Source organism: Pelodiscus sinensis, chromosome 1, assembly GCF_049634645.1.
Source record: "Pelodiscus sinensis isolate JC-2024 chromosome 1, ASM4963464v1, whole genome shotgun sequence".
NCBI lineage: Eukaryota > Metazoa > Chordata > Testudines > Trionychidae > Pelodiscus > Pelodiscus sinensis.
Window position 1 is genome coordinate 37,582,213 of NC_134711.1, and position 22,570 is coordinate 37,604,782.

The 22,570-nt window shown below is 43.3% G+C and overlaps 1 protein-coding gene across 12 annotated transcripts in view; it reads right to left on the reverse strand.

Moving 5' to 3' along the window:
• Nucleotides 1–2,323: 2,323 nt before the first annotated feature.
• PLXNB2 (plexin B2) overlaps nt 2,324–22,570 on the reverse strand; it is a 346,990-nt gene continuing 326,743 nt past the window's right edge. For all 12 annotated transcript variants that reach the window (XM_006122609.4, XM_075928258.1, XM_006122610.4 and 9 more), the window contains 7 exons: nt 17,616–17,770; nt 15,353–15,513; nt 14,574–14,721; nt 13,375–13,439; nt 12,133–12,208; nt 10,457–10,531; nt 2,324–4,241 (listed from right to left, as the gene is read on the reverse strand). In XM_006122609.4, coding sequence (XP_006122671.2) covers nt 4,137–4,241; nt 10,457–10,531; nt 12,133–12,208; nt 13,375–13,439; nt 14,574–14,721; nt 15,353–15,513; nt 17,616–17,770 — 785 coding nt within the window. In that variant the 3' untranslated portion in view covers nt 2,324–4,136. The remainder of the gene's footprint in view (nt 4,242–10,456; nt 10,532–12,132; nt 12,209–13,374; nt 13,440–14,573; nt 14,722–15,352; nt 15,514–17,615; nt 17,771–22,570) is intronic.

Below are 22,570 nucleotides of genomic sequence, written 5' to 3' on the forward strand. Positions count from 1 at the left end.
CAGATGACAAAAATTGGGGGAGGTGGTAAAAAAAATAAAGGGGGCAGGTCACTGATGCAGAGTCATCTGAATTTTTTGGTAAGCTATGTGCAAACAGTATCTGTTTTATAACAGCTATATGTAAACATTTAGGAACAAAGACCTTAGGCTATGGATGAACCTCTGGCTTGGGGAGGCTTGTCCCCTCCCAACCTGTTTCTTTCACCTGAGACCTCGCCTCTTCCATGCCACAGGAGTCCATCCTCCACTATAGACTAACTGAAGTGTAGGAGCATAAGCTTTCGTGGGCAAAGACCCACTTCGTCAGATGCATGGAAATTTCCAGAGGCAGGAATAAATATGCAGGCCAGGATCAGGCTGGAGATGGCCAGGTGGATCCAATCAAGGAGGATGAGGCCCACTTCTAGCAGCTGATCTGGAGGTGTGAATTCCAAGAGAGCAGAAGCTGCTTTTGTAGTTAGCGAGCCATTCACAGTCTTTGTTTAAGTTTGACACAATCAACTCTGGATTAAACAAAGACTGTGAATGGCTTGCTAACTACAAAAGCAGCTTCTGCTCTCTTGGAATTCACACCTCCAGATCAGCTGCTAGAAGTGGGCCTCATCCTCCTTGATTGGATCCACCTGGTCATCTCCAGCCTGATCCTGGCCTGCATATTTATTCCTGCCTCTGGAAATTTCCACTACATGCATCTGACAAAGTGGGTCTTTGCCCACGAAAGCTTATGCTCCTACACTTCAGTTAGTCTATAAGGTGCCACAGGACTCCTCGTCGCTTTTGCAGATTCAGACTAACACGGCTACCCCTCTGATACTGGACATCCTCCACTATGGCTGTTGGTTCCTGCCCAGACCTTCCATTTCCGCACAGCGGGGGCTGCTAACCACTGCCAAGTTAGTGCCCCCAGCCAACGCCTGGCTCCGGAGTGCTGAGTGGCTGGACAGCACAGCCCCAGCCTCCCTCAGTGCTGGGCAGCTGGGGAAGTGTGGTCTCGGGGCACACTGCAGCCCCCAGCCTCTGATACAGTAAGAGCAGGAACCAAGGGCCCTAGATGTAGAAGATGAGCAGAGACATGTTAGGCTGTTGTAGGCACATGGAAAACTCTGCCTTCACAATACCCGCCACTCAGGACTCAGGCCATATTTATGGGATGAGGACACTATCTTGGGAAGCAGTGACTAAAAAGATTTGGGGTCATGCCAGATAATCAGCTGAACATGAGCTCCCAGTATAATGCTGTGGCCAAAAAGCTAATGTAATCCTTGGACGCACAAACAGGAATCTTGAGTAAATGTTGGACTGTTTTGACTTCTCTCTCAGGCATTACTTCTGAAATACTGTGTCCAGTGCTGGTGACCACAGCTCAAGAAGGATGTTGATAACTTGAAGAATGTTCAGAACACAGCCAGAAGAATGATTAAATAATTACATAATATACCTTATCCTGATAGACTTTCAGAGTTAAATCTACTGAACTTATCAAAGAGAAGGCAAGGAAGTGACTTGATTACAGTCTATGAATAAATTGGGAACAAATATTTGATAAGATTTCAGTCTAGCTGACGAAGGTATAACAAGATCGAATTGTTGGACATTGAAACTAGACAAATTCTGACTGTAAATAAAGTGTACATTTTTAATAGTGAAGGTAATTAGTGGAACAGGTTACTAAGGTTTCATAGTGGATTCTCCATCACTTGCAATTTGTAAATCAATATTGGATTTTTTCTAAAATATATGCTCTAAAAATCATTTTGGGGAAATTATATGGCCTGTTTTTACAGGAGGTTGGAGTATGGTTGCAGTGGTTAGAATCTCTAATCTGGGAATGACAAATGACTTTGGGAAGTGATCATTACTTGATAGATCCACATATTTAAATCCCACATGTAAGGGATATCATGCAGTCTTGGGGTTACTATTATCTACCATCATAACTGATGTTCAGTTGCTTTGTGTCATTGCCTAGTTGGAGGGTGAGGACAGAAAACACCTTCAGATTTCTTGAGCAAAGCCAAGCTACTTAAGCACCACCACTTGCTAATTTAGATAAACTGGCTCTACATAGTTTTCAATTTTACTAAAGCCCTAAAAATTTATGCATCTTGTGAGATTTTACCACAGAATGCTGCACTACATCTTTTTTTTTTCCAAATAATGAGCTCATTTTCTGAACAAACACCTACTGACATACATTTGTTACCAACCACAAGAGATGCTACTGAAACATCACCCTTAGTTTAGAGGAGGCATCTGCATTACTTCAAATTCCCCCCCTCATTCCTCCAAATCCTAACCCTGTTCAGTAAAGATTCTAAGACACTTAAAGGAAAAGAAACACATTGTATTTGATTTACAATTAACAGGATTTACAAATAATGACAAAAGCAACAGATTAGCAATGAAAACATGATGGGTGTCTCTGTTCATCAAGGAGTAGCAGGCACAGTGTTTTTGATGCAGCATTCTTATGTACCACAGTCCTAAAAAAATGGAAAATAACTTCCGTCCCAGCCATGCTGAGCAATGTCTACGCATGGATGCAAAAAAATCTAGTTTTGTTCTTTTTTTTTTTTTTTAAATAAAAGAACTGAAATGGGATGGGAGAGTGACCCTGCAATGAGGCCTTTGACTTTTAGGGGAAGGCAATTCATGAATCTGAGGATATTTTCAAAAAGTATAAAAATCAACAAAAGTTTAAATTCACTGTAGGACAGACAACAGGGAAGAAGAGATGGCAGCAGAAACTACAGCATCTTGCCAAGAATTAGCAGAGTTCAAGTGCTCAGCAGGCAAAAAAAAGCAATAATGAAAGGGAATTAGTGCACATGGCAGCACTACATTAAAATGCTACTTTAACTGCCAAAAAACTCTGAGACAAGAATGAAACAAAGTTCTCTCATGTGCAATACAGCAATTGAAGAAAACGTACCTAGCTTTTTAAATTGGATAGAACTTATTTATATTGTAAACACACTTCTTGACAAGTATTTTTAATTTTCACTGCTATTGGTTATGATGTATATTCGATCATATGCAGCATTCCAAGGCTTGATTGTGAGTGGTATTTAGCTATATGGATATAAGATTTTTCTATTATCATTATTCATTACTAGTATTTTACATCACAAGTACAATAAAAAAAAGTGGTAGTTCCTCTAGGATAGTTCCAAGTTTCAAATTAAAAAAATCCGAACTATTCTGATACAAGATATTTTACATAACAATCATGTTAAACAGCACACTCTTGGCAAGCAACTAATTACAGGCATTCTGCTGGTCATGTTTTTCACACACAAAAAAAGTCATTCAACAGCACATAAATATTTTTCTGACCTGCTTCTCTTTACAAAACCGTTCATCAGATTCACAGAATTAATACAAGTAAGGCACATTAGCATATATTGTAAAACTCACAATAAAAACAAAAGGTTGCAAAGTTTTAAGGGCTAATTTCCCTTGCAGTGATTTATGAATCAAATTGGAATTTACCATCAGAACCTTTCTATAGAGGAGACATAACTATATTACTCCCATAACAATCAACTGTGATGGGTATAATACCATGCATTACCATAGATAGGTGTGGTAAATTTAGAGAAATAGTATTGTATGGAATCAAAACCCATCCCAAGATCTTAAAGAAAAATCATAGCAGATATGTCATTTACTATATTTGTTGTGAGCATAATGTAGCTACTGATTTCAGAGCTAGTAGGAAATTAATTTCCAGTTATCAACATAAGAGGGGATATTGCATCTGTTTCTTCAAATATGCTACCATTTTCCCAAGTACAAATATTGCTTAAAATATAAAGGATGCTATAGTATTTAATTTACTTGCATAATGATTCTAAAAATGCTGATGTTTCAGATTGTACTATTTGATTAAATGAACTATAATTCTTCCCCAATGACTCTTCCCCCTCACAAATGATTCATTTACACACAACACAGATTTTAATTAGAAGTATAATTTACAGTAAAAATTCTTTACATTACAGCTCTGCTATCAAAAACATGAAATCTTTCATTTAAAGTTGTAATTATACATTAAAAAATAGAACACTATTTCCTTAACAGGAAGAATGAATTTAAACATCTTCAGATCAGATTTCTTTATTGTGGCTTTTTAATCAAAGGTCAGTCACTTTATTCTCTAATGCAGCTGCTATCTGCTGTAAACGGAAGGCAAGCTGCATTTTTTGTGCTGCTGGGTCCTCTTCAAGTGCATTTATGATCTGGAAAATATAAAAACAAAATGCTCAAAAAGCATCAGCACCAAGATTACTGCATCAAGTGTTTAACACTACTTTGGTTTTCAGAATGAATGCAAATACTAATTAATTTTCCTTCATTGTGCCCTTCTGCTCCATTCTTGCAGTGGAGATTCTCGGTCCTTGGACCCTTATTCTATATAGATTTTTATAATATCTCCTGACACTGTGGTATCCGAGTGATTTAAAAAGTAAAAATTACTGTAAAATTTTAAAATACTACATATAAAAATGGAGTGTGTATTTAATAATTATTATTTATTCTAATAATTTTTGCTGTTCCTCTCCTTCAAGACTTGACAAGTCAGTCCCTTACAAATACTAAACAAGCTCCATCCCAGTGAGTCCCTTACAAATACTAATCAAGCTCCGCCTGCGTTCCAGTCTATTGACCTTGGGATGGCCACAGCCAGCCACCATAAATTAGAGAAACTCCAAGGTTGCTCTGAATTTAAAAAAAAAATACAGAACTAGCTCCAAAATCAGGGAGCTGTAGACAGCTCTTTTATGGCTTTTTCTGGATATAGCTGAGAATTTTGTTCAATGTTTTATAGTCTAACTAGCATGTCTAAGGAGCAGCACATGGTATTCTGCACAGCATTAGGTTATAGAGTACCTGCCAAAGTACATCCCAAAGAGATAACAATTTACTGAAGTTTGAGATGGAAGAGGCCAATTAGATCATTTAGTTCTATTCCACTTGGTGAGAGAGGGCTATTCCTAAAGCACATTTCTTAGGGCTTTCAATGTCAAATTTACAATGTCTGAAACAAACAAAGCCATCCACATTCTTCTGGAAACTACCTCAAAATCTAACAGAGGAGTAATGATATGTAGCAAAAATGTTTTGTTGAAAAAAAATTACCTTCTGAACACAAGTTATAAGTTATAATAAACAAAAACCAGAAAGGACCTTGTTTAAATGCCAGTTTATATTAGAAGTACAAGAACTTCAAAAATCCAGTGTCCTTGTCACTACTTAGGCTTTTTCTTTACATTTTGTGCTTCTTTCAACTTAAACAATGAAAAATCAATGAAGTCAATATCATTTATTAATAGTTTCTCTTTCAGGGGTGCAGTGTTTCTTGGAGTGTTTAAATTGCAAAGACTGCAAGGAGACTTGTTTAAAAAAACAATTTTTTAAAAAACATCTTAAACAATTTGGTTTTTGTGTGGAAACATTTCTGAGACTTAGATTTTATAAACACCCTTATAAAATTAAATACAGCCAAGTGTAAGTGGACGTCTTTCCTTTAAATTAATCTCTTTTCATCCAATTTTAGCTCTGTGTGTCCTGGCTAAATAATTATTGAATCTCTGGTGAACATACTCTTCATATACTTATGGGCAATTATAATGTACCCACTTAGTTAATGTAACATACTTGCAGAGATCAACAGTGCATTGCAATCTGGGAATAGTAGTTTCAGTGTAAAGCAGGGCTAGGGAAGACATGGCCCGAGGCTTAATTTGACCTGGTCTACAGCAAGTCTCCACGTCATAGGCCAAAAGCTCATGCCAAAAGCATCATTCCCCAATGGGGTTGGAGCATGAGCACCAGCTCACTTCACTACAGGGAGAAGTCCCTAGCTTTGGGGGCCTCTGCTGCTCACTTGGGAATAGGTGAGTAGTGAGGGTGTTTTTTTGCTTGTGTGGCTCCTGATTGATTTTTCTATAGTTCAGTGATCCTCTGGTGTAAAGGAGAAGGGAAGTCACAAAATGCTGGCATATATTCAAATTTTTCATGGAATTTAAATTTGTTTCATTTTATGCCAACTTCCTGTAGGCTGATTTTCACCATGGCTCTCTGGTAGGATACCCTTGGAATCATAAAAGTGCTGCTTCTACGCCATTCAACCCCCAGAAGAAATCCTCAGATCTGCTGTTTTACACTAAATACATGGAAGATGTTTAACGTTTTTGCTGACTTTCAATTGAGGAAAGTTAGTAACCTCACTAAAAACATTTGGACCTAATCTGCAGCTGCAGTCCATGCATGAGTGGAGACGGCAATTCAAGAGTAGAGATATGAGGGCAAGAAACAAACATGGGTGTTTTTTATACTTCTTAAACCCAGGCTTTCTGTATTTGAAGCCAGTCCACTAATGTAACATGAAAGGTTGCTCTAAACTGGAAGGGTTACCAGTGATGGGCATAGCCATGAGCTGACCATATTGTCCTTGATAGTACAACAGTCACATCGCAGAGGCTGGCATAAAGACTGATTCTATACCACCCTCTCATGCCTGGGTACGCCAATTTTAAAGCTGCTTTAGGCTGGTGGTGCTGTGTAAAGAAGCCACAGTGCAGATGAGGATGAGGCCAGTTGCTTTTAATGCTAAGCATTAGTAAAATCCCAAACTGCAGTGTGGGGAAAATGGACTAGAGAGATCACATATGCCTAGTTCCTTTCAGATTCAGCATCTGTTCTTACTGGCTTTGATTTAATTCCAAGAGTTTTCTAGAGACATTCATCCCCATGGAAACCCTTAAATGGAAGTTTCTTTCTCATTGTTTGTTCTCAGAGTAAAACTTCAGAGACCTATAGGCCATCTACATCTCAGTGTGTTCTTTTCTCCTCCATCAGGCTTCTAGGATCCAAATCAAATTTTGGATAGAATCCATGAGCATGCTTTTCAATCAGCCCACAGTCAAGAGCTATTCTGCCCAAGTTTACGTTGGTCAGGCACTTTGTTTGCAATAACAAAACAGAGATTGTAGCAAGCATGTAAGTTACAAGTAGAATTTAACTAATAAAAAAAAAAAGGCACTCTTCCATCTTTACAGGCAAAACAAGTTTAATGGGCCATTCCTAATATAAAGTGCTAGGGTTTGCCACTCTGTATCTTCTACAATTGCTCTTTTCCTGTTGGCACGGTTAATCTGCAAGTTGGATGTGAAGAGAATTAAAGAGTAAATGACGCCGTCAGTTTAAAATACATTATTTTAATTTAGTTTTAGATCTGGTCAAGCTATCGCTAGTATAGGGAAGAAAAGTATTTGATAATCAAAGCATTCATTTACAACAGGGGCGGGGAACCTAAGGCCTATGGGCTTGCCTGGATCTGGCCTCTGAGGCACAGGGCTCCCTCCCAGCATTGGGGAGCCTGCGCTGGCACTCCAGCCACTTTGTGGGACTAGAGCACACAGAATATACTAGCCTGGGCCCCCTAGACTCTGGGGTAGGAGGGGAATGTGGGGAAGTGTCTTCCTTCTTCTCAGTCAGGGGGTACATCAGTAAGTTGTTGTTTTTCCCTCACTTGTTTGAGGCCCCTGACTGATTTTTTTGTGTGGGTCAGTGGCCCTCAAAAAAAGTTCCCAACGCCTGATTAATAACAATTGACTTTTGACCACTGAAGTTGCCATGTCAATGCAACTCAAAAGGAATGTTGTGGGGTCATTGTTCAACACTGCTCTGGCCTGGTTATCTGAGAGTACGTCTGCACTGCAATTAAAAACGTGCTCAGCCCATGCCAGTAGACGTTCAGGCTTTGGACGGTGCCAAGAGATGGGAGGGTGGTCCTAGAACTCAGGCTGCAATCCAAGCCCCAAAGAGCTATACCAGGGGTGACAACCTATGGTTCACAAGCCAAATATGGCTTACTAGGGAACCAGATATGGCTTTTCTGGAACCCCAACTCAGCTCCTCCAACAGCAGGGAGCCAGTTCTGGTGCTACAGCCTTACAACCCCCTACAAGATTGGAATCAGAGCTTGCTTCTGGCAGGGCAAGAGGGGTGAGAAAGCCCCTAACCACCTCATTAGATCTGGTGTGCAGAGAACAGACTCCATCATTTTTAGCTCTGTGTGCTGCCCTTTTTCTTCCCCTGGGATACACTTCCTGGAGGCTTCCCTGTGAAACCCTCCTGGAGGCTTCCTTCTGGAGAGTGGGATGCCGTGTTACACAGCGCCTGTGATGCGGCGCAAAAACATGTAAGTGCTTCCCATCCTCCCCAGATCCTGCACTCCTATCCCCTCACTCACATGCTCCTCTCCCCGGACAGACACCCTGCCCCTAGCCCACTCTTGTCCCTGCTCCCTGGCCAGACAGCCTGCCCCCAGCCTTCTCCTGCCCCTTGGCGAGTCAACCTGATCCCAGCCCACTCCTTCCCCCTGCAGACAACCTGCCCCATGCCTGCTCCTGCCTCCTGTCCTCTGGCCAGACACCCTACTCCCAACCTACTCCTGCATTCTACTTTCAACTCAGACCCTGCATCCCCATCCCTATCCCACTCACTGGCAGTCCTACCCGGCACACTGAACCTCTCTTTTTAGCCCCACCCCAGAGCCTAGGGGACCCACAAAATCCACTAACCCTGGAACCCCAGAAGAGTAAATCTGGCTGAGGCCTTGAACCTCAGTCCTTCCTGCCTCTTCCCCCCACCATGGGGCTGGAGCACCAGAAGAGTGAGGCATTACAGTTGAGGGCCACAACAGTGAGGGCTGGGTTTTTTTTGGAGTAGCTTCTTTGCTTCTCACTTGTGTGGTCCTCAACTGATTTTTCTGTGGGTCAGTGGCCACCGACCCAAAAAAGATTCCCCAGTCCTGCCATAGATAAAGAAAACATGGAAACCTGTGTCTCAGGCATAATATTTTACTTTATTTAAAAATGAAGCCTGGCCAACAATCCCCCAATTGAGGACCAGCCCCTATCTGGCCAAAGTGTCATAACACTCCTGCACCCCCTCCACACCATCCTTGAGCCCATCAGACATCTGAGCCCCTCATATCCTACATCCCCAAACTCCTGCACCCCACATCCTCAGCCCCCTGCCATAACACTCCTGCACTCCCTCCATACCCCAACTTTGAACCCATCATACATCTGAATCTCTTGCCTTGAGCCCCTCATACCCCATATGGCAGCTCCCTGCCATGAGACTGACAGAAGACAGCCTGAATGCATGCATGAAGCTGGATTGGACCAGTCATGATGTAAACTTCAAGGAAATGTGCAAAAAGATGCAGCAGCAGAAGTCCCATTAAATAAAGTCTGTGAGTACAAATAATATACCGTATTTTCCGGCGTATAGGGCGACTGGGCGTATAAGACGACCCCCTATCTTTTTAATTAAAAGATAGGGTTTCATCTTATACCCCAGCGCCCCTCTGCCTCCTTTGCTCCCGGTGTCCCTGGTCTGCTGGAGATGGTCCCCAGCAGACCAGAGGCACCGGGAGCAAAGCCGCCAGGAGCGCCTGGGCTCCCGGGCTCTCCCCCTCCCCCCCTCCCGCCGGAGCCCCTCCGCGGCTTTGAAAGCCTCGGGGGAAGCCGGCGGGGGGACATCCCAGGCGCGCATGGGCTGCCCGCCCGCCGGAGCCCCTCCGCGGCTTTGAAAGCCTCGGGGGAAGCCGGCGGGGGGGCATCCCAGGCGCGCATGGGCTGCCCCCGCGCCGGAGCCCCTCCGCGGCTTTGAAAGCCTCGGGGGAAGCCGGCGGCGGGGCATCCCAGGCGCGCATGGGCTGCCCGCCCGCCGGAGCCCCTCCGCGGCTTTGAAAGCCTCGGGGGAAGCCGGCGGGGGGACATCCCAGGCGCGCATGGGCTGCCCGCCCGCCGGAGCCCCTCCGCGGCTTTGAAAGCCTCGGGGGAAGCCGGCGGCGGGGCATCCCAGGCGCGCATGGGCTGCCCCCCCTCCGGAGCCCCTCCGCGGCGGCGCGGAGGGGCTCCGGAGGGGGGGCAGCCCATGCGCGCCTGGGATGCCCCGCCGCCGGCTTCCCCCGAGGCTTTCAAAGCCACGGAGGGGCTCCGGCGGCGGGGCATCCGGCGTACAAGACGACCCCCGATTTTTGGGGGATGTTTTTTAACTTCAGAGGTCGTCTTGTACGCCGGAATATACGGTAATGCTATTATTAATCATTATGTCAATTATCAATAATATTATGTTGTATATTTTCATTCATACAAGTAGGCATTCTTATACGGCTCTTTGTTGACCATTTGTTCTGAATTTTGATGTAGTTTGGCTCTTTGGTTTGAAAAGGTTGCCGACCCTGGTCTACACTATAGTTTAAAAGCCCCTTGACCTGAAGCAGCTGGTATGGACCAGCTACGAGCATCTAATTGCAGTGGTCTAAACACACCCTGACGGTTCTCAAACGATTTGGCTTACACGGATGTGTAGCCATTATGACGAATCATGCACAGCACATTAAATATTTATATTATTCAAATAAGGAACTTACTTCATCGTAGTATTTGTTAGTATACTGGTAGAGCTGGTGTAGAGCCACAAGGGTGTTTAAAGAATCTGTGTGTGCCTAATAATTTAAAAGAAAAAAAATGTCAAAATACAGTCTTGACTAATTAACGGTAAGAACCAAACACACACATAAATACCAGGTACAGTATAATTCTTTTTCCAGGCTCAAGCTTTGAATCTTAAAAAAAATTAGATAGGTGGCTGGGTTGGATTGGAAGAGGGAGATAGGATTAGAAATTTTGTTTGATGATTTTCAGCACCTCATCCCCAGCTGATGCTGGTGTTGGGGCTGTGCACCACTGTTCCCATTGAGCTGTGGCTGCAGCTTCACAGGTGATTAATCAGCCCCACCCAGTCAGTCAGCTCTGTGCAGGGAGCCCTGAGCCTCTGACTAGGCACCCTGGAACCCTGCTGTGCGTGCCTTCCCCACTCCAATGGCTTTGGTGAGGGCTGGGACTGTCCCTCCCCATCTCCCATAGCTTCAGCTTAGGCTCTGTGCCCCCACCTTCATCTCCTGTTGCTGGAGGTACGTGCCCATCCCTACTCTGGCTGGGGCCAGAGCCACTTCTGTGTGCCCCTGCCCTGCAATTTCAGCAGGGTCCGGAGCCTCTGGCAGTATGTCCGTTGTCCCCATAGGGATTCAGATGTCACGCTTTCCTCTCCACCCAAACGGCTCTTCCTCTCGTCCCTGTTATTTTTAGTAAAAGTCACAGGCAGGTCAGGGCTCCCGGGTACTTTTGTTCACTGCCCATGAGCTGTTTGGGTATGTCTACACTACCACCCTAGTTCGAACTAGGGTGGTAATGTAGGCAACCGGAGTTGCAAATGAAGCCCGGGATTTGAATTTCCTGGGCTTCATTTGCATAAAGCCGGGCGCCGCCATTTTTAAATGTCCACTAGTGCGGATTCTGTGCCTAGTCAGGTGAAGCCTAGTCCGAACTACCTAGTCCGTGCCGCGTGTAGCTGCGCGGCACGGACTAGGTAGTTCGGACTAGGCTTCACCTGACTAGGCACAGAATCCGCACTAGCGGACATTTAAAAATGGCGGCGCCCGGCTTTATGCAAATGAAGCCCGGGAAATTCAAATCCTGGGCTTCATTTGCAACTCCGGTTGCCTACATTACCACCCTAGTTCGAACTAGGGTGGTAGTGTAGACATACCCTTTGTGATTTTCACTAAAAGTAACCATAACAAAATCTCAGCCGTAGCAATGAGTTACTCCACATGAATGGAACAAACAACATAAGCCTCTCTTGCCTTGCAAGAAACCCCTACACATTCAAATGTCAGTTCATTTCTGGTATCTTTCAATTTTGCGTGGCATTGCCCTATGAACACGTAGTCACTGTGCTAGCCATCAATCTGTCCCAAGTGATAAACTAAACCAATCAGCAGAAAATGTAGAGTGACAAACTATTCAACAGCACTGACATTTTCCCACAATAAGCAGGAAAAACCTCTGTGAAGTTAAAATGTGTTTGAGGCGGTTACTACTGGTGGTATTACAATGTTCTTATTAACCAATGTTTCAACAGCCACACCAAGCACAGTATTTTCTTTCTAAACAGGAGTGTGTCATCAGATGTTAGTGCACATTACAAACCCATGCAGAGACGACACTGACAACTAATATTTTTAGCAGATTGCTTCACACTTACCCTGGAAATCTCTGCTAAATGAGTATTCATGTCCTGGTCACTCACTTGCACCATCTGACGAATACCTTTGTAGTAACTGCAATGAATTGACAAATTTCAATTTGGTACAATAGGGAAGTAGAGGGAGGCATGGCATGCAGGCCCACACTTTGAATTCTAACTGGAGCTGGAAATTTGCCGTGTTGCCCCTCCATCATTTTGAGGTGCTGCAAACCTGTGCACCTGCTTGGCGCCTACATCTTTGCAGTGCTTCCAGTGCCCATGGTCACCAGGCAATCCCAACCAATGGACAGAAGTGGAGCAGCAGGCAGTGGGAACCCCCATTCCCCAACAGGGTAAAGGGACTGGATCCAAGCTTTAGATATTTGCTGGGGAAGAGAAGTCACAGATGGAAGACAGGTTTTGTGAAGGGGAGCCGACAGACCACCTGGGCCTCTGGGTGGAAGTGAAGGGAAGAGAGTAGATATGTTAGTGGGGGGGGGGGGGGGGGGGGGGATGCTTACCCGATTACCAGTTAACCTGTGGCGTGGTGGGCCTAGCTGGAGCAGCCCCCTGCTTATGGGATTGTAGGCCCATCCTGGCCTGAGCAACTCCCACCAGTCGTGAGCCTGGTCTGTCTGGAACAGCCCATGGCACACTGGCTAGGGGCTGCAGGAGGGCGGGGCTCCAGCCTGGCTAGGTCCATTACGATGAGGGCTACACTAGCCCAGTCAGGTCTGCTGTACCTCCGGAAGGGGGCTGCTCTAGCCCGACCAGAGCCACCCTCCCCCACCTGCTACTTAAGGAATCTTATACCTTGAAATTTGTGAAGACCTAAGTTTAAACTTTTTACCACGACTAATGCTATTTTTATTCATATAGATGTCACCTTTTTGAAACTAAGTAAATGTATGAGCTATGATCTGCCCCCATTTATTTTCTGATGGAAATCTGAACAATTGAACAATTTGACAGATTGCATAGGCAAAATGAAAGGCCCTGGGAAAGTACACATTTTGGCTCCCTTTTTTTAGATAATTTAAAGATAAGTATTACCAAAAATTTATGAACACATGCATAAGGTTACCATCATGATTGACTAACTTTTTCAAGGAGATTTTATTTATGTATTTTTTGTGTTCGACATTTAGGCCTTTTTCCTTCAACGTTAATATTTACATGGGTTATACTGTTGCCATGCTTGTACCCAGAAGCCTAAACCAAGTAACCAAGAATAAATAAAAATTGTTTCTACATACTTACTCTTCCACCATTTTCTTATAGTTAGAGATCTCTTTTGCATAAAGTAATTTGTTACTTGGAGAATCCTGAAAAATATATAATAAGCAGATTTTAATCATAAAGGAAGACTCCATCCTCCTGGTTTAGTGTTAATATACATAATACAACAGACTATACCATATTGAAGACTTCTCCATTTATACACTTAAGTATAAATTCATGCTCTTTTAATGCCCTTCTTAATTTCTTTAGGATATTATTCATTCCTAAATCATTTTCCCTCAGTCTATGGATGGAAATAGTTACATCATGAAGGGAAGACCTGAAAAAACTGGTTACAGGCAGTCCCCAACTTACGAACTGGGCTTTTCTCGCCCCGGAGCTCACGGGCGGCAGGTTGCTGCCCGTGTCCTCTGGGGCGAGAAAAGCTTCTCCCGGTGTCCCTGGTCTGCTGGGGGCGGGGGGGGGGGGGGGGGGGTCCAGCAAAGCCGCTGGACCCCCCCCAGTAGACCAGGGGGACAGGAGCGAAGCTGCCCAGGCGGCGGGGGTCCCGCCCAGGCGGCGGCTTTGCTCGGGGGCAAAGGAGCAAAGCCACACGGGCGGCGGGGTCCCTCCGCCTGTGCGGCTTTGCTCGGGTCTCCCTGGTCTGCTGGGGGGGAGGAGAGGGCGCAGCTAGTGCGCCCCCCACCAGCAGACCAGGCTTTTGTTGCCGGACGCCTCGGGTAGAGCAGCTGGGGTGCTGCCGGGTTGGTCTTGTGGGAACCTACCGGGCAGCGCCCCAGCTGTTCTGTCCCAGGCTCCAGATTCAGCAGCTGTTGAAACTGATCAGGCTGATTCCAGGAAGCTGGGGGCAGAGCAACTCTGCCTCCGGCTTCCTGTAGTCAGCCCCTGGTCAGTTTCAGTGGCAGCAGCTGAATCTGGAGCCAGTTCCGACTTACATACAAATTCAACTTAAGAACAAACCTATAGTCCCTATCTTGTACGTAACCCGGGGACTGCCTGTACTAACTTAGATTTCTCTAAAAACTTTTGGTGAATAATGATGAATAACAGTTTGTGATCTTATTCCCTTTGTAAATTATAAGCTACAAACTTTCACCTAACCTGTTAAATGGCCACAGTGATAAATTTATAAGTGGTTTTAAAAATAGATCTATCCAGAATCTCATATTGTCTGTCAAGAGTGAACTTAGCCATGGTGTAGAATGTAAATCACTTACTCTGCTTAATTTGTGCTCTGTTCTCGTGCAGGCATCCATGAAAGTCTGTGCAATGACTGACAAGGAAGCATCCACTACTTCATGAACGTGAACATCAAAGATAAAATGGGGGTTTTTCAATATGTTTACCCAGAATCTAAGTGGCAAACTGCAAAGGAAACAAAGAGGTAAACACACTCTCTTACACAATGAACATAATGCAGCAATAGGACTCCAGAAAACTAAAGGTATACTTTGCATTTGTATTTTTGAGTACATTTTAGCTCATTTATGCATTCAGACTCTTATATGAACAACTACTTATGGTCTGGTTTCCCTTATTAAAAATAAAAGCATGTACATTTCTTACTTTCATAGGAAGAGAGGTGGAGAATTCCCAAACTCTCCAAATGGGGAGAAAACAATTGTAGTTAGAGAACATACACATTACTTTTATGCCTTTTAATCATCAGCTTAGGTTTTGAAACTTAATACTTTAGCACAGGTCCCTTTGCCACTCACTGCTGGCAAGTGGGAGCATTACAGGAAATCTCCAGCTCTAGGTGCACTGGGGAAAGATGACAGATAAAAGATAACATGTGCAAATAGCTACCCTTTAAAGTAGGGTTCGCTCTATTTTTGCATTTTCTAGTGTTATAAGTACCTCTTTGATCCATGTAATGGTTTCAATTAAAGCCATTCTCAGAATTACAGATTCATTTTCTTTCCACTTAGATCTATATTTAGAGTGATTGCTACTGTTTCTCTTCAGTCCAATTACTATTTTGCTTGAACCTTACCTATTTGTTTTCCAGATGTGAATGGTGTCTTCATCCTTGATCTCATGTTTTTCTGCTTGCTCATCAAGAAAATCAAAAAAGTATTTCACAGCTGGTGGCACAACATGATGTGAGTTGAGTACACTATGAAAAAAGTTATCTACAAATTGCTGAAGTGTACCCTGAAAGTGTGTTAAAAAAAGAAAACGGATATTAGAACTGAGCATGTAGTACAAATGTTATGTTAGTCTATATTTTCTCTCCATTTTATGTTCTGATCATAATCATTGAAGACCTTGGCCCAGAATGCCAAAGATGCATGATGACAGGCCATGGCCACACAATGTCCTTGTAAACAGCTACAAAATGAATGGAGTTGAGGAAAGTAATCCCGTGCTCTGTTTTAAAAGGAGTATGATTTCATAACATTTCACATGGAACACATGGAGCATTTGATATTCTTTATATGCTTATGAACAGGGCTTGACAAGCAGCGGTGAGCCCTGCTCACCAGCTGCACGGTTTGGCATGCTGCACATGCGCTGATCGCGCTGCGGCGCCATGCCGGCTTAAAATCTACTCGCTCCGGGCAAGCAGTTTGACTAATTTGTCGAGCCCTGCTTATGAATATGACATAAGTGGAATACGCTTTATGCAAAACACTTCATGTGAAATATCGCTGGAAAGGTTATGATCTGCTGAATGTGTTTATCCTATTTATAATTCTGCTACTTAAACTTAGAAATATGAAGTATAAACCTGTGTTACTAATGTAAGGAGTCTCCCATCAGCATAGCTACCGCCTCTCAGGGAGGTGGGTTTAACCACGCTGAAGGGAGTGCTCTTTCCCATTGGTGTACAGCACCTTTATGCATCAATTTTGTAAGTGTAGACCTGCCCTCAGAGTGTGTTTCCCAGATCTGCATAATACTTATCTCTTTTATCAACCGAAGTTGGCTCAATAAAAGATATTACCTTTAGGGATGTAAAATCCCATTTAATTAGTTAAATGAATTAGTTTAAGTTTAACCAGTTAGCAAATTAAACAGTGTGTTTCTGTTGGGCTGGATATCGGCAGCCTCATGTGGGGCTGGAAGCAGCAGTGGGAGGGAGGGAGAGGAATAGGTGTGCTGCTGACTCCCAGCCCCAAGCTGCCACTTGCAGTCCTATGCAAGGCTGCCAATTCCCAAACCCTCCACTTGCGGTGAGCTGCAGGATGCTCCCAGGTAATCGCTTAACCAGTTACTTGTTTACATCCCTAATCACTTTTCCCTACCTTCATCTATCTAATAACTCAGCATTTAAGTCATTTGAACCATGCAATCTAATCAGCTTCCTTAAAAGAACTGCTTAATCATATATATATATATATAGTAGCACAATGTCTGACTCTGTAATGCTGAAACGCTGGCTGTTCCCTCTGGGTGGCGCTGTTGCCTCCCGCCGTGCCGCTCGGCTGACTTCTGCGCCGCTCAGCCAGGCTTCCGCGCGGGAGCAAGCAGCACAAGCGGCTGTTTGGGGTCTGCACTCCCCATGCAGCACGAGGGTGCTGCATAGGGAACACGGGGCCCAAACGTCCGCTTGTGCTGCTTGCTACTGGGTGGCAGCCCGTCTGAGTGGTACAGAAATCAGCTGAGCACCACAGTGGGAGGCAACAGTGCCACCCAGAGGGACTAGCCAGGGGTTGGGGCCTGGACAAGCATGTGTCTCTGATGTCAGGAAAGGGTGCCGGATTCAAAAGGAGGAAAGCAAAGCAGACGCGGAGGAGACAGAAGAGTGGAGGAGGTGGAGAGTAGGCGGAGGACAGCAAGAGAGAGAGTGAGAGAGACGCAGCAGGAAAAGAAGAGAAACACAGAATGAGGGGCGGGAGGGGAGAAGAGAAAGCGAGACGCAGGAGGTGGACGAGAGCTGAGGGAGAGAGGGAGAGGCAGTAGGAGGAGAAGAGAGAAAGACAGTTTGCGTTGCTTGTTCCCGCACAGCGGCCTGACTGAGCAGCACAGAACTCAGCTGAGTACCATTGAGGGAGGCGAACGGGGGTGGGGCAGTGACGTACATGCCCAGGGGACGGGGCCTAGACGAGCGTGCATCCCCGATGAGACAGAGGAGAGCAGAGAGAGGTAGGAGAGAGAGAGAGAGGCAGAAGGCGGAGGAGAGCTGAAAGATGGGGGGCGAGGCAGTAGGAGGAGGAGAGAGAGCGAGAGCGAGAGACTGAGCGAGAGACCAACGTGGAGGAGAGATCTGAAAATCCCGTCTTATGATGGGCTAATTGGATAGTAAACCCTACCTTTACAGATAGAAGCCTTGTCAGGTAGATTTCTGTAATAGCTTTGGTTCTCTCTTTTTCTTTCATACTTCCTCTTTTCGATTTACCTTCATCGACTTCATCTACTGGCCGAACTAGATGCCAGACCTTATTTTCATCTTCCAATAATGCATGTCCTAGAAACAGCAATTGTGATAAAACCACATTAAAAATATAGTATATGTACACTGTTAAGAGGCTGAGCTCATTAATCCCACAGATACCATGAAACAGGAATGGTGAGTTACAAGGCACATGTCCAGCCCTTATCCTCAAGAGAGTATTTCAGCACTCAGGGGGGACAAGAAAAAGAAATTCAAATTCAGTCATCTTTGCAAATTACAGTAGGGGTGTAACTAGAGTTCTTCATAGTGAAAGACTGAGACTGCATCTAAGTTTAGTTCAATTAAGACACAGCAGAATAAATATACTGTGTTTTAAATGTGAAATTCTATCCAAATACTAAAAAATGTCAGTGTGTCTGACTATTCTGTTATATAAGTCAAATTGACATAGTTCAATTATTTAAAGGTGTAATCAATTTCCCTCTTAAAAAAGAGAACGGTAACTCAGTGCAACCCACTTTATTAATGCCCCATTATTTCTGAGAATTTAAATGCACAAATGTGATTCCAAATTATCCTTCCCTTAGCAGCTATAACTCAGGTTACATTGCACACATTTATTTCTATTAAGGCATAAAACCCAACAGTAATGAAAAATAATGTGTGCAATGGGGCTGAATTACAGGTTTTATGGGAAGCATAAGTTTGAATTTTGGAAGACTTTCACAGATTTAAATACTCACTTATGCATATAGGGCTAATTCACCACTGTATTATTCCAACCTTCTAGTGACTTCAGAACATATGCATACTATTACTTTAATGGAACCTTAAGAACTCACTGTGGAAAAAAAACTAGGAAATGCAGAATTAAGTTTCCCAAAAACTACTTTCACTCTAAATTTTATGGCATATTTTATGTAAGTGGAAATACAGCACAAGAAGAGAGAGTGATCCATATGTGCAATCTGGCCAAGGTAAAGTTTCTGTTGAACCCTGAACATGTATACTCTTGTGTAATATTAATTTTGCAATCACTGCTTCTTTGCAGTCATTGTCGCCATTGAATTATATTTAATTTCCCCCCATACTTACTATTTAAAGTGGGCTTAATTTGACTTTGAATTTAAGAGTTTTGGGGGGCAGGATCATAAGTTCACATGTCACTGAAGTAAATGGCGTATAACAAAGTATTTATTCCAACCTTTGCTACTGATATTGTTTTACTGGAACTATCATTTTATAGTGCAGTGTCTGTGATGTCACAATGGAACGACAAAGAAATTTAATTATTTTCTAAAGCTTAGAATTTTCAAAATATCGAATGCAGAAAAATTATTGGTTGTCTGTGTACCGTAGTATTTTTTCAGGGCTTCTTATTTGCTTCTGTAAATGATAATAGGTAGTTATAATGAAACCCATTTTTCTACCTTAACTAAGCCTGGTTAATGCATATATTTCTTTGTTTCCTCCTTAACTATAAAAGGGGCAAATTGAACTTCAGAGTAAACAGACAATCCCACTGTAGAGGTTACTTATACTAGGACTGAGCTTCAAACAGATTCCTTTAATGACATCATAATTGGTTGTTTGGTGAAATAATTAATATTTCATTGAAAATCAGGGCTCTACAGAAATGAACAGGACAAGCAGATGCCCTTTTAAAGATACAAAATTCCCACTTCATTGCTAAGATTAGCAGCATGAAAAAGGAAGAGAAATGTGTAATATGGAACAACAAAACATAGTACAGGTTGTTCCTCCCTAAACCAGGACTTTCTGGCAGCGGGGCAGGGCGGGGTGGGGGGGTCAGTTGGTTGTGCTGTGTTTCGGGGGGAGGGGAGAAGAATGGGTAGCATGGAGTTCTGGCCATGTTCTGGCCACAGCAGGCAGCTCCAGCCCCAGACAGCCAGGGAACTCTGGTCCCGGCCCTGGATGCCACTGGTGCTGGATCTCCCCAACTGCTGGGGCCAAAAGGAACTAGAGCTCTGCCTCTGGGGAGCTCCAGCCCCAGCAGCAGCCAGGGAGCTCTGGCTCCGGCTGCGAAGCTCCAGCCCCGGCTGTGGAGCTCTGACTCTAGTGCTCTGGCCCCAGCAGCAGCTAGAGAGCCCTGGGGGGACTGGGCTGGAGCCTAGCCTGGGGGCAGCAGGGCAGCACTAGCCATTAGGGGAGGGACCTCCCCAGGTCCAGCAAATCCCCTCGTTTGGGACCATAGTACTAGACTAGAATGGTCCAACCAATAGTATGGTTTATAAACGGAGGATTTTTCAGGTGATATCAGTTGTTTTTTAAGTTCTCACCAATAATAAACTAAGACGTGAATAAAGACATTATAACAAGAGGCTATAACTCTCTGAAATTTCTCCCTTTTCCTGTTTAAAACAAAGTTTCAAGGTGACTAAATACTCATGAGCATGAGGGACTTATGACACTAGACTCACTGACTTTAAGATTGGAAGGGACCATTATCATCATCTCATGGACCACCCTGACCTCCTGCACCTCGCAGACCACAGAACCTCATCCACCCACTCCTTCAATAGACCTATAACCGCTACACTAGCATGAACCACACTCATGCTGTACAGACTGGCTAGAAACAACTCTAACTTGCAACTTGCCTGATACTCTAAGCCCAAGTAGGTCATGAACAGACAGGCAGTTTTCCCTAATTTCCTAGTCCTATGCTATAGAAATAGAAGCTAGTATACAAGCAAACTCATTGTCATTTTTAATCCAAGATAGAATTACAATTACTATCTCCACAGCTGAAAATCTTTGACATTTAATTTACACAACCAGTCCCCTAGTATCTTTCTTGATTGAAGGCTGGGAAACAGAAAGCACAAAGAAGCAACATCAGATTTTAGAACATTTGGACATTTTATATTTTTATTTTGGGCCAAATGTAGTTCTTTGATAGAGTGTGATTTCCAAAACAAATCTTAAGTTAACATGAAACTCTGGTTAAAAAGAAAGCCTATCTCTTTTTATTTGAAAAAGACTGGACTCAGGAGGTGTTTCTCCTTGACTCTGTCATCTAAGAATGCAAGAGTGTGTGTTTAAGCCTCTATTCCCTTCCTCCCCTTTTTCTGCAATATACAAATCATTGTCATTGAGCTGTAACTTTGGCCTGGCTTTGTTATGTTTTTATAGCTTTCCAAACAAACAAGTTGGCATGTGATATTTCTAGAAGACCTAGGCATTAATGAAAATGCACGAATGAGGCATGAAATATTGCCTTCCCAATTTCTGCTGTAAGCTCTGGCTTGTATGGGAGAGGGCATGGGATGGAAAGACGACAGCAGTTGCTGCTACTCCTGTACTTCACCATTTGAAATTCACCAGAGCTGCTTCTTTGCATGACTGAGCTCTCTGCAAAGACACTAGCAGGAGAATTCTGCTTTCCTCTGCTGATTAGAGTGACACGTGTATGATTAAATAGTCAAATTTTAGCAATATAAGCCATTTGTTTTCAATAAGCTTCTTCACCCATAACATCTCTGAATGTAATGGCATAGGCATAAAGCAAAAAGTGGGATCATCCTCTGCCTATGGCTTGAGAAATGAACATATCAAAATTTCCTTTGGCACCACAATATGTAAGTTGTGGAACGCAGGTTCAAACAGGCTTAACATTTACTCCACATTTAAGAATTAAAAATAAATGCATTACACTTAATACCCTTGGAAGAGCCTTCCAAGGGCCCTGAAAAAACATTTCAATAAGAGTCCCAAAAAGAAGAGAGTAAAATTTAACTGCTCGTAGCACTACCTAGACTGCTGCCCTAGTCAACTCTCAACATGGCAGTTTGGCACACTTTTATTAAACAGCAATATATATCAAAGCCCTAGCTGACAGCCATTACAGAACCCCTGGAAAAAGAGGTAAATTTCTGTTATATTATTTCCATTCCTTTATATTTAACAGCTTTCAAGTATTTTGTCAAACTAAGATCAGCAGATCTGTTAAACAGAATAAACTATTAAATGAAGCCCAGGGTTTAGCCTTCAGTGACAGAAGCATTTTAAATCAGTTTAAAACATGAAGGAAAAAAGATCCAGGCAATTATCACTGAATAAATCTTTTATCCCTATTTAATAATGGAAGAGAAGGGAAAAAGGCATTGAACATTTTAAGTGTAACAGACCCAGCACAATAAAGAAAGTTGACAAAAAGTCAATATTGCCAGACAAACTTCACTGAGTTGTTTGGGTGGAGAGGGAAGGGAACGAAAATGACAAAATAAGTGGAAGAAACAGAACACAGTTGATGTAACACATTGAACTTTAGTAAAACATTTGATATTCTTTCACAAAGGCTTCCTTGAAAGTTCAGATCAAATTGGCTTGGACAGGGATACTGCCATGTGGACTGAAAGCTCTATTTTAAAGATGCAAGCAAAGAACCATATGCTGAGTTGATGGGAGGTGTTTAGCAGGTAGAAATGTTAAAACTAGCTTTATGTAATGGCTGCATTAGTGATCTAGAAAAGAGAGTAAACAACAAAATAATTCAATTCTTAAATTACATGAAATGAGGAGGAGTTGTAAACTCCAGCGAGGAGAAAGGAACAATAAAACAGCACCTACAGAAATTTGGATTGTGGGCAGGAAATAGCAAAGTGGAAACTCAACTTGGACAAAAGCAAAGCTAATACAACTGGTGAAAAGTTATCTGATGTGCACGCAGTGTGAAGAAATAATCAGGTAGCAGTAAATCTGAAAAGAACTTAAGGTAACAGAGGCAACAGACCAAGCATGAGCAAAGCAATAGGAGTGTGAAAAAAAGCCATTGTAATTGGGTTGCATGAACAAATCATCATGTCATGGGGCATGGAGATAAACAATCCCTTTCCAAACATCTCTCTA